This window comes from Morchella importuna, assembly GCF_003444635.1.
Source record: "Morchella importuna strain M04M26 chromosome Unknown Morimp01GS036, whole genome shotgun sequence".
NCBI classification, from domain to species: domain Eukaryota; kingdom Fungi; phylum Ascomycota; class Pezizomycetes; order Pezizales; family Morchellaceae; genus Morchella; species Morchella importuna.
The window spans coordinates 199,346-211,547 of NW_025763433.1; the positions used below are offsets into that span (position 1 = coordinate 199,346).

Consider the following 12,202-nt stretch of genomic DNA (forward strand, 5'->3'; position numbering starts at 1 on the left):
GACTACCGAGTGATACCCCATGATCTAGAAAAGAAGGTATTACTAACCATTGGCACCATTGTAAATCGATGTAATAACTGAGGAAGAAGACTAAGAAAAAGAAACCCTTTATTTTACTTATGCTTTTGAATTTATACAGCGGGCGATATCGCTCCACGAATCCTCAACAATTCATAACAACATACCAGCGCCGGTCTCCAAATTTCCAGCTGCAGCCCAACAACCATTACACGCAACTGATCATCCAACGTACACAAAACGAAACATAACTTCCTCTTCTCCCCCTTCCTCTTCCCCCCCTTCCTCCTCTACTCTCCCCCAACGTCCCCCCCTGCAAAAACCTCCAACACTCCAATCTAATCGGTCCCCTCTCCTCCGCCTCCCTCTCCGCCACCCCCCTCCACCACCGCAGCGCCTCGTCTCCACTATACGTCCCCCCCTCCTATACAGCCTCAGCCAGCGCAGCACGCACCCCCACCACCCCGTGCGCTCCGACGGGGGCGGCGGCGGCGGCGGCCGCGGGATGGAAATCTCGACGGGCTGAAGGATGAGTTCGGCGGCGGCGGTGGGGGCGGTGGGTGTGCGTGTGCCCGTGGTGGCGCGCGGGGGGCGGATGCTGGGGGGGTCGGGGCGGAGGAGGCGCGCGGGGAGGAGGGAGGGGAGGCCGGTGGTGAGGTAGGTTACCATTTGGTGTTGTGTGGTGGTGGAGGTGGTGGTGGTGAGTGAGTGATGGATTGTGATGAGTGAGATGAGTTAGATGGTGGCGGGAGTGGTGTTTTTGGGAGGGAAGGAGAGGGGGGGGGGGGGTGTGGGAAGTGAGACCGGGGGAGGTGAGGTGGTGGGGTGGCTCTTGGACTACTTGGTCGTTGGGGGGCTCATAATGGATACGTATATGATATGTGGTGTTTTGGAGGAAACTATTTGACAAATAGATCAATATAACCTGAGTACACATTCCGTATCCTAAGCCCGCCTATGTATCTATATTGTATCTATATATATTGCAAATTAACGTCCTCATGATCGGTTCCAGGTCGATAAACCTGCCCACCTCCGGCGAGTGCCCGCCACCACCACCACCACCACCGCAAACCTCGATGGTTAACAACTGCTTATAATTAGTAGGCGCTCAGCAAAAACGGACAGCTAGCTCTCGCGGGTGATTGACTGCAGCTGTGGACGTGGATCGAACCCCCCCTCGCATAATTAAATCCTGGTATTGTTGGTGCATACGCGTGCGTACTCAGTAGTAAATTAAAGTGGCAAGCTGATTGGATCTAGATTTCATTGGACGTATTAATATTCTTTGGATGATGCGAATGGATTATATCACGGATTATATTAGTATCTACAGCAGGTAGGATGTGTTGAACGCCTGAGTAGCTCGATCATACTCTCATACGGGGTGTGCTGTGGGATCGAATATTTGGTTTCTTTCCTTCAATATGACGGCAAAATCTATAACAAGAACAAGTAAATTCGAAGCTAGTACATGGTATGGAATTCGAACAGTTTCATCCTCCTAATTTAAGTATATATCCGTTCTTAAATTGGTTTTAGCACTCACTAGCGTTACCATATATAGAAAGATCCCCACATCCTTCTCCTCATGGTCGCCTTGCAGAGCGCGTTTACCGAACATCAAATTTAACACTCAGACGGATAAAGACGAGTGAGAAAGCATGAAAGATCATTTTTTTGATATATTTCAAAATTTGTTTCGAAACCACGGTTCCATGGCTCAGTTGGTTAGCGCGTGGTGCTAATATTGAAAGATGTTAACGCCAAGGTCGAGGGTTCGACCCCCTCTGGAACCAGTCTTTTGCTACTGGCATGAAAACTTCTGAAGTGTGTTGCTACACAAGCCCCGTTTCTAACGGGGCGCGAATTTTTCACGTGCGGGGGCCGGGGGCCCCGAGGAGGGGGGAGGGGGAAATTCTGTAGGCGCTTGGCGGATCCAATTTTTACATCGGGAGTCACTCGGGTCTTGGCAATCCCCCAGCTACATATTATTAGACAACTTATTTGGACTCCCTTAACAGTCGGGACAACGACCAGATCCGGAACTTTAATAGGAACCTAGGCATGAGAAACTCCGAGGATTCATTCTCCACCACTTCTGTGACACCATGACTGCATATCCTAGCTGCTTGTTAGCCGGTGCCAGAAGTACTGATCTCTGCCAGCTAGTCTCCGATAGAGTATAGTCCACATGAATATGAAGTCGATAAAGTGGTGGCTGGTGGGTGGGTGGTTGGGAGGAGGCGAGGGTCGAGGGTGAAAATTCATGATCAACGGGCCCGGGGGGCTGGGTCGGGTGTGCAAGTAAGTAAATGCGCGCGCAATGAATTTTGATGTGGGAGGAGTAGTATCTTCTTCTTTTCTTAGTCTAGATCACGCTTCTGGGTTCGTTGCGTGGTGCGAAAGCTACTACTAGATGTACCGAGTGATAGTATATGAGGCAATGCAGGGCGAGAAGTGTGCGTGCACGTGGTGTGCATGTGCTGTGGGGATTAGAATGGGCGAGTGAGGTTCGATGAGATAATGGGTACGTGAGGATTGGGGGACGGAGTTGGTTGATTGGTACGGTCTGCTTTGCTAGATCTAGCCACGTACAGCTACATGAGATATCTGTTGTTTTTGTAGTATTTGCTATATATTTGTTATATTAAGTACTGACAACGAGCTCGGTTATCTTGATGATGATACGTGTTTATCACGACTTTGTTAGTTATAAAAGGAGTCTGTTCTTTCTTCTTTCGTTACTTCTTTAGTTCAATCAATTCGATTCTCTTCCGCCTCTTATAAATTCGCGACCTGGTCAACAGTATCAACAAGCCCGCCTCTGTCTTGGCCATGCACGTACTACATGTCAATGTCACAGCTTCACATTTAAGGTGGCGGCGGAGGAACACAGCTTCGCAGGATAAGAGAATGTTGGGGAATTAATTAATTCCTTATTCCACACCAAAGTATAAAAATGACAAAACATTAAACTACCATGAAACATTATAACTAATAAGTAGACGCAAAAACACAGTCCGGTTTCCAGACCAGACCGAACTCTATCCCTCCTCCACTTTCATATCATCACCATAGAAATCATCATCATCGCAATCAGAGCTATCACCCTCCTCCTCTTTGGCAGCAGCACCACCCTCCCTAGTCTCATGTCCGTCCCCTACGAGTAGCTCTCTGTTCCCCTCTTCTCTCATAGCGGCTCGAGAATCCCGTATGCTCTGCCTGATGGCCCGATACTCCTCATTCCTCCTAATCCTTCCGCCCCCACTATCTAGATACATCTCAATCGCCACCTCCTCGTCCTCCTCAAACCTCTCCTCGTCGTCCCCCTTCACCAGCGCCCTTAGGTACGACCTCGGGTCCTGCGTGCCCCACGCCCTCCCCAACGACCCCTGCGCCTCCCTCTCATACAGCGCCGCCCACCTCCCCACCCACGGGAAGTCCTCGCAAGCCGGGTGCTGCGGGGTGTCTGCATCCTGCTGGGTCGCGAAGTATGCGGCCGTGGCAGCGACGCCCAGATGGTGGAAGTGAGCACTCAGCGTTGCCCGCTTCGCCGCCATGAGCTGCACGAAGGTAACGATGGAGGAAGCACCGTACCACGCGAGGCAAGTGTCCTTGGTTGCGTGGAAGCGCCAGAAGTTCTTACTATTGAGGACGAGGCCGAAGCGGCTGGTGAGGATGAGCGGGGCGGAGTCGGGGACGGGGTCCAGGCCGGCGGTGTGCCATGAGCTTTTGATGAGTGGGCAGGCGGTCTGTTTATGGTGGGTGAGTGGTAGGGGTACTAGGGGGGGATTTGGGGGGCTTACGCTGTAGGTGTAGAAATAGGCCCGCATATTGACAACGATGGGTAATCGTCCGCCGGAATGCATCAGACATACGTGCAGGGGGTAGGTAAAACGGGCTGGGTCAAAGATTTGGGATTCAGGCACGGGGAGCATTGGAGGTGGTAGGATGTCCATGGAGCCCAATTCTGGCAGATAGGCGCCTGTAAACGGCGTGGCGCTCATATTTTGATTTGGAAATAACTAACAGGTGCAGTAGTGTGAGGTAGCAGTATCGCAGGATGATACCGATACAAGACTTGAGGGAAAGATGCGAAGACTTGTTGGTATGGAACAGAAAACATGAATTAGAAGGAAAAAAGAAAGAGAGAAAGAGCTTATGAGCAGTTGGTTATATAGACTTAATGTGGTATGTAATGAACCCCCAAAAAAAACGATTGACCATGAGACTCCGTATCCGTAAACTAATATTGAAAATATACATAAAAAACGCAACCATAACGCCGGTACCGGATGTGTATAATACAAAAAAATACAAAGGAGATATATAATAGAATATCTGTAGAATCTGTTTGATTGGTTGTCCGAGTTAGTTTAAGGCTCTCCCTAGAGTCATTTGATTTGTAGGTTTGTTTTTTCTACCTACCTTAATTCTATCTGATGGATCTGTGGTGACAGTTTTTTTAGGACGAAAACAGCTGGTTCAGGTGATCGTAATGTTGGAGAATAGGAATGATTCCTGTTACACAAAAATCGAAATGTGTTAACTCGAACATTCCGCAGAATCATGACCACTCACTCGGCAGGGTATTTTTTTTTACCTGACACCAGCTATGTAGTCCACAACCCCGTCACCTACTATTCATAATGTACAACCACCTTCCTTGGGCTCTCGCTCGGTCCGATAATCTGCAATGTCGGTTTTGACTCTGGCCTCATCGCCACCTGGGCAAAACTAACCTTGCCCGTATCCGTCGACAAGATACTCACGCCGCTCATCTGGCTATGAAACGACAGCCTCTTCCCGTTGCTGGCCCGGCGATAATCACTAAACTCACCGCCCCGCGACGAAAACGCCTCATAGTCCACCGTCGACACCTCCTCCGCATCCTCCGCATCCGACAGCGACTCCACACAGTCAGTGAACACCAGCTCCGACTGGTTGGGACTTATCGACGACGGTTCCGGGCTCGGGCCCGTCCCGTTCTCGTAATTTGCCCACGATAGAGTCATTGTCGGTAGTGACAGTGTCAGCGGTGGGAGATCTCCATATACTGGAGCTGATATTGATAGTTTTGGACCCGTCCGTCCCTTCTTTGCGGCGCGGGCACTGCGGAAGCCGTATTTCCGCGGGGACAGCTGCTGCGGCGGCAGTGCCACGCGCGGCGGGGCAATTTTGGGCGTCCCCTTTGCGGAGGATGGCGATTTTGAGAATGTTTGGAAGATGGAGAGGTATTGTGCGTCCTTTGTGACATACCGTATCGCCTTCGACATTGCCAACCGTGGGGTTCCCAAGCTCGCCACGGGCTTTGGAAATGTTGTATGAGCTTGAGCATCATGAGCAGTAGTTACGTCCACCCTCGAGCTCTCCTTCTCTCTGCTCGGCATCACCACCGGCGTATGGTAGTCCTCTCTACGCAGCTCCTTCTCCCGTGCAAGATCAGCATAGCTCATATCGGATCTCTGGGTGTTTGGTCTGGACTCTTCCAGGTCTCCGGCGCCCTCGATGCCGAGGCCCTTTGCTCGGGCCGTGTATGTGGCATTGTCGTCTCGTTGCTTCCGCCGCCACACCGACAGCCAATGTGGGTTGCGCCAGCAGAATACCATGCCAGCGAGGAGCAGGATGAGGAGGATGGCAAGGAATACGGATACAGTGATGATCGTGGTCGGGGATATGCGGTCGTGCCCGTCGTCTTCTCGTGCTGTAAGCTTGCGGGGTTCGAGCAGGATCATTCACGATTGTTTATATGGGAGGATGGGAGGGGTTTTGTGGGGGGGGGGGGGGGGGCTGGGCCCGGGTCCGGGTGGTGGGTGGGTGTGGTGAGTAATAGGGTAGAGTTATGTAATGTATGTAATGTACGGAGTAGTAAGATTGGAGCAGCAGCTGAGCTATCGTGAATAGATAAGGGCAGAAAAAAGTGCTGACGAAAAACAGGTTCTCTCTTTCAGTATGATCGATCGATGAATGAATGGGATGAACTACTAGATGCAGCAACGACAGTAGCGGTAGCAGTACTAGTTGCGGTAGTAGTATTACTAGTAAATAGTAATAGCAATAGTAGCAATAGTAGCAACAGTAGTAGTAATAGCAATAGTAGTGGTAGTAGTAAAAGAAATAAAAAGTCGAACTTCACATCTAACTCCCTTCTCCCTCCGCAGGCAGGCAGGCGGAGAAGAAGTATGTGACACTTTTGTACAAAAAACCGAGTATTTTTTCCTGCGGGGGGTGGTGGTTGCTTGGTGCTTAAGCGGATTGCAAACGCATCACATCCACATCCACATCCACATCCAGTACCGGAAGCTGCTACTCTACCCACTCCCATACATACCATGCACCCATTGCAAGACTCCTTCGAATTCTTCCTTGATCTTTTGTCAACAACGACTAAAAAAATAAACACAAGCCGAATTGGAGAGCCTCCCAGTAGAATAACTTGCGTGGCCTATTTACACTGGCCCCCCCAGCCCGCAGCTAGGGAAGACCTGCCTGGGAGTACTGGAAAAAAAGAGAGACTGGCTGGCTGTCAAATAGAATTTAAACCCCGCCCCACCCCTCCCCTCCTCCTCCACGTAAGTGCATATCCGATCATTGGCCAGTGCATTCTTTACGTCACGCGTGTGTGTGGGTGTGTGTGGGTGTTTCTGGTAGAGTTCGACTCGCTCGCCGGGTTGTTTTGGTTCTGCCAAGGTCCCGCGGCGGAGAGAGGGGAGTAGCTACTCGACTCCACTAGTGATGTGATCCGCAACGCAGTAAGACAGTGAAGTGAGCCTTGGCAAGCTGCCTCCTCCACTACTCTACTCTACTCTACTCTAGATGGATGTGGTCTACTAAGACTACTACTCCGATTGTGATTGTGATTGTGATTATTAGATCCAGGGCAGGGGTTCTGAAAACAGCTGAGCTGATATGATGCTAGATACATGTAATCAGTAATACTCTACTTACGTAGATCTGATCTGAGCTGATCCGCCCTACGTACCCGCCCGCCTACAGTAAATAAAACAAAATACGGGGAAAGCTCTCTCTATCTATCTATCTATCTATCTATCCAGCCAGCCAGGTCAGGGGAAACAGGAACAGGAACAGGAACAAGATCTAATCGATATCGATATCGATATCTACCAGGAACACGCCCACCACCCACCACCCACCACCCACCACCCACGTGCGCCGCCAATCACGCCCAGCACCCGCCCCCGCACCATCCGCACTCCAAACATGCAGCGAAACAACGTGTACATCACCCACTCCGTGATACATATGAAATATGAAAGGATGTGATTTCTGTACCTGGGTCGACATTCCCCCAGAAGAGAGAGTAGGGGTAGAGTAGCCTATCCTATCCTATCCTATCCTATCCTATCCTATCCTATCCTACTCGAGAGAGCAAGCAGACGTAGGTAGTAGGCATTGTAGATCCGTCACGTCAAAGATCGATCTGAAACCGCAGTAACGTTGTCGACATGGACTTAAATATCCTCCCCCTTCCTTTCTCCGGCTCCCCTTCTTCCTCCCCCCAAGCTAGAGAGCGCAAAAAAAAAAAAAAAAAAAAAAAGCATCCCCGGAGGAGAAGGAGGAGGAGGAGGGGGAGGAGGAAGGAGGGAAGGAAGCGAAACAAGCTCGCTGTACATATATTCTACCACCTCATGCCTAGCTAGCTACATGTAGCTACCCCTGCAGACGCCTGACCCGACTGACTGACTGCGAGCGACGCGACTGAACTACGCGACCACCTCATGCTCATGCTCATGCTCACGTACCTGCCTACATACATCCGACGCAGGTACACTCTACACTCACCTCCTTCTCCACAACGTCCCACCTCCACCTACACTGCGTGACTAGCTAGCTCCCTACACTACACTCCTTCACAACCTACTCTACCGTTACAGACCGTGGAATTGACTACTAGTCTGCCAGACTCTAACTCCCTCTCCATGCAGGGCCCGACCAAATCATTCACGTGGGAGCGCGAACACCCAACCCACTCACTCACTCACTCACTCACTCACCCACACGCGCGTGTGAAACGTAACGGTATATAGGGCTCCTCGACCTTCCCTTCCCTTTCCTTCCCTTCCCTTCACTTTACTTCCCCCTTGCATGACAACAGACAAACACACGCAGGTACACATAACGAACCGAACTGAGCCAGACTGACCCAGACTGAACCGAATCGCAGTAAGTAGGGGGGATAAGAATTAAATTTTTTCTCTCTCTCTCTTCGCAATGCATTGCGCTGCGTGTTAAGGGCCCCAGCGAGACCCAATGTGCGTCCAGACCGACCAACCTCCAGCCTACCTAGCTAACCAGCCTAATAGACTAGACAGCCAGCCAGAGGTACATACCATGAAAATAAAAATAAAAGGTAACTAACTAGAAAAGAAAAAAAGAGAAAGAAAAAAGACATGTGAATAACGGCCTAGGCCTCAGTTACATATAACGCGTAGAGTAGCATGCAATGTAGTTAAAGTTAGGTATCGTATCGCGATCGTCTTCGCACCTGCCTGCGCTGCCTGCCTGCATCAACCAAACCAAATCCATCATCCAAACAACAAGAAAGAAAAAGACACACAGAAGAAAAACAATGCCATGTTCCTTCTACATAAAAATAGCCTATTCACATATACACCGTCACGAAATTATATAAAAAAAGAAAAAGGCCCCGCCCTCCCCTTACTCCCCTTCCCTCTAACCCCATGCTTCCACCCGGCCCCTACATGGACCTATAATTGTCCTCATGCATCTCATACACGTTCCCCTGCGGCGGCGGCGGCGGCGGCGGTGGTTGATGCTGCCCCCCCATCCCGCCCATCCCCGCCGTCGTCGACCCCGTCACCTGCGGACTAATCATATGCTGGCTTCCGCCCAGCTCGCTCGGCGCCACGCCGGGGCTCTGCGCACTCACCGTGCTCGGCGTCGTGTTGGAATACATCGGCTGCTGCTGCTGCCCATACATCTGCTGCTGGCCATACTGCTGCTGGCCATACTGCTGCTGCTGCCCATACTGCTGCGGCTGCTGCTGGTTGTACTGCTGACCATAATCCTGCTGCGGCTGCTGCTGCTGTTGCTGCTGCTGGTAGTACGCCGAGTCGCCGACAGCCTCGACTACGCCCTGTGGCGGCGGCGGCGGCTGCCCGGCACCAAAGTATCCGCCCATGGGCGGCTTCTGGTCCTGCACTGGCGGCGGGTGCGGCGGCGGCGACATGTAGCCGTTGTATGGTGCGGGCGTCGGCGGCTGCGAGGGTGGGGGTGGGGGCATGACGGTTGTCATGAGCGGCTGCGGGGGGTTCATTGCGGCGGCGGCGGCGCGCTTCTTGTTGCGGCGGCGGATGAAGAACCATGCTGCGAGGGCGATTATGGCGACGGCGACGACGGCGACGACGATGCCGACGATCATGCCTGTGTTTGACTTCTTCTTAGTCCTTGTGCTGGAGGAGGAGGAGGAGGAGGAGCCGGTGTAGGTGTTGTCGTAGGTTGTGTCGGAGGAGGAGTAGGAGGAGCCGCCAGTGGGGGAGGCGGAGGAGCCGGTGCGGACCGCGGCTTCGGTGCTGATGCCCATTTGCGAGAGGTAGGAGTTGTAGATGGAGGAGTAGTAGCCGTTGGTGGTGTAGTCTGCTAGCATTGAGGAGATCATTGCGTCGCTGTTTGAGCTGTTGGGCGGGAATGAAAAGTGTCAGCAATAGATATCAAAATAGATATGCGGAGGAGGGAGGGAGGGGGGGGTATTGACTAGCTGGAGTCGTAGCAGTAGCCACCGCTTATACAGATGTTTCCCGACGGACAGCAGTAGCCGTCATTGCAGTTGACATAGCTCGTGGGGCAGGAGGTCTGGCGCTTGTTGAGCGCCAGGGCGGGGGTCCCGCTGCGGCGTTTGAGCTCTTGGAGCGTGGGGAGGTTTGTGGGGAGCGGGGCGTCGGCGTTCGGCGGGGATGAGGCGGAGGCGGCGGCGGCGGCGGCGGCGGAGGGTGTGGGTGCGCTGGGAGAGGCGGCGGAGGCGGTGAGCGCTAGCAACGCTATGGAGGGGAGGAGCGTTAATGGCCGCATTGTGGATGATATGTGGTGTTCCGAGTGCTGCTGTCCTTTTTTTGTATCGAGCTGAATGATGCTTGGATATATGGTTTTTTCCCGTTCCTGATGTTTCTTTTCTTTTTTCCGTTCTCCTCACGATGTTCTGGGCTGGTCGCTTTTTCTCCGATGATGGTCCCGAGAGAAAGGTAACAACCACAACAACGACGCAGCGGGAACGCAGCTAGTTATTATGGACGAAGAGAAAGTGAAGAAAAGGAAAGGGGAAGAAGGAGGCAGTGTGGTGGTGGGGGGGGGGGGTGTTCAGGAGAGGAAGAAGGAAAGACACAGAAGCCGAAAAAAGGGGAGATTTCCAAGACAAGTTGAGATGTATCCCACAAGGCTTTTATTAAATTTCGAGTAAGGACACCTGCACCCAGAACAGCAGCAGCAACTGCACTTTTCTTTTCCCTTTCGTATTTACAGCACTGGTGGGGATTTTGGGGAGGGATTGGCCTATCACGGCAGGGCCTGGCGCTGTGTAACACAGTGTTTGTTACTCTGCTGGTTAAATTGTCCCCCCCCAATCCCTGCCGGATCGTATGTCTGGCGCTGCACAGCGTCGCACAGAGAGTCACTCACCCATTCTCGTGCCTCTCTGTCCCTCTCTTTGAATTTTACACCTCTATTATGTACTCTATGTAGAGTAGCCCAGCCAGCCAGCTGCTGCCAGCCCAGCCCAGCCCAGCCCAGCCCAGCCCAGCCAGCCACCGCCCAAAAGAACATCCTCTTTGTTCCCTTTGACATTGTCGATTGAAAAGCACACTCCTCCCCTCGGCCTCGTTAAGCTTAATATAATCCTAGCGTGCAAACAAACGAACCTCGCCTACAGTACTGTAGCTAACAACCGTACCCTAAGTAGAGTACCTACATACCCTACCCTACCCACTGCCCAGCCTAGCCTACGGATCGCCCACGCTTCGCCAAACACAGCCGTGTTTGTGCTAGGCCTTGTGTAACGCGTTACAGATTGGCTGGGGGTTCCTGTCTCTTGAAGCCTCTTCTTCTACCACACACTCTTATTTAATTCCCTTGCCTTGCCTTCGTTCCGTCCAAGGGCTTTAAGAGCCTCTTCCCTTCCCTCCACCTTCCCCGCACCAGACTGCACTGCACTGCCTTGATAAAAGTGAAAGAGAGAGCAGGAATGATCGAATCAGAGTGCAACCGTTATCTATGTATAAACGATTAGAGTTGTTGTTTGGCCGAAGCAAGCCGCGCCCGGATATACGGCCTGGCCGACTGGCGAGACTTTATCGTCCAGTCTGCCTACCAGGCCCTACCTACACACATCATGCTCTACTCTGCCTACTCTGCCTAGGTTACTCTAGCTACATGTGCAAGTGCGTGCAATGACTTCATGAAGAGAAAGGGAGCAAAAGCAAAATAGCCGCGCCGGGCCAGAAAAGTAGCCCCGAATAGGAATAATACATCCATAAATAGAGCACCGTACATTACAAAAAAAAAAGAACAAGAGACTCAGAGACAAGACCGTCTCTCCCATTGCATGAAATTTGCCAATGATGGGTCCCGCTGCCCGGTTTCTGGGATTGGGGATTGGGTCTGCGCCGGCCGTTGCGTTGTGCTGCGTTGTGCTACTCTACAGAAAGCTTGCTCTATGTATCTGCTGCAGAGCTGGCTAGGCAGGCCAGGGTGGGTGAAGAAGTAGAGTACCTACAAGTGGGTAGCCCGTAGAGTACAACCAATACCCAGGTCGGAATGAAACACAAGAAGTACCTATCTACTCTACGCTATGTATGTATGTAGCAGGACGGCTACCTCCTTCCGAGCGGGAGGGGGGGGAGTAGGTATAGACATACATGTAGATAACCAAGTAGTAGTCATTACAAGGCTGAACTCAAGGCTTTATCTTTATCCCACCTCTCGAGTGAATCATGAAGTGGTCGCGGGTTATTAATACTCTACTTCACACACAACCTCTGGGACCGGCCAGGCCGGCGGCTCACGCGCCATCACTCGGTCGGTCGGCTTACTCATCTTCTGGCAGGAATAGTTTTCTGTTTTGGGCGTTACGAGCAGCGCGGGGCTATTAATATCGGCCAATACATCAACAATACATGTTGTGCTACATGTACCCTAGAGTACTCTACTT

General features: G+C 51.9%; 3 protein-coding genes across 3 annotated transcripts; all 3 read right to left on the bottom strand.

The window, feature by feature from the left end:
• Positions 1-240: 240 nt before the first annotated feature.
• Positions 241-687, bottom strand: LAJ45_09438 (uncharacterized protein; the record flags this gene model as incomplete). The annotated part of the gene is made up of 1 exon (XM_046118981.1): positions 241-687. One exon carries the CDS (start codon positions 685-687, stop codon positions 241-243), a length of 447 nt encoding a protein of 148 aa, XP_045967796.1.
• Positions 688-3,065: 2,378 nt separating this feature from the next.
• Positions 3,066-5,756, bottom strand: LAJ45_09439 (uncharacterized protein; the record flags this gene model as incomplete). Its single annotated transcript, XM_046118982.1, has 6 exons — positions 3,066-3,773; positions 3,900-4,006; positions 4,340-4,371; positions 4,450-4,542; positions 4,625-4,634; positions 4,760-5,756. The coding sequence occupies 6 exons, from the start codon at positions 5,754-5,756 to the stop codon at positions 3,066-3,068; spliced, it is 1,947 nt and encodes a 648-aa protein (XP_045967797.1).
• A 2,984-nt stretch (positions 5,757-8,740) lies between these two features.
• On the bottom strand, positions 8,741-10,071 carry LAJ45_09440 (uncharacterized protein; the record flags this gene model as incomplete). Its single annotated transcript, XM_046118983.1, has 2 exons — positions 8,741-9,677; positions 9,758-10,071. The coding sequence occupies 2 exons, from the start codon at positions 10,069-10,071 to the stop codon at positions 8,741-8,743; spliced, it is 1,251 nt and encodes a 416-aa protein (XP_045967798.1).
• Between the last annotated feature and the right edge of the window lie 2,131 nt (positions 10,072-12,202).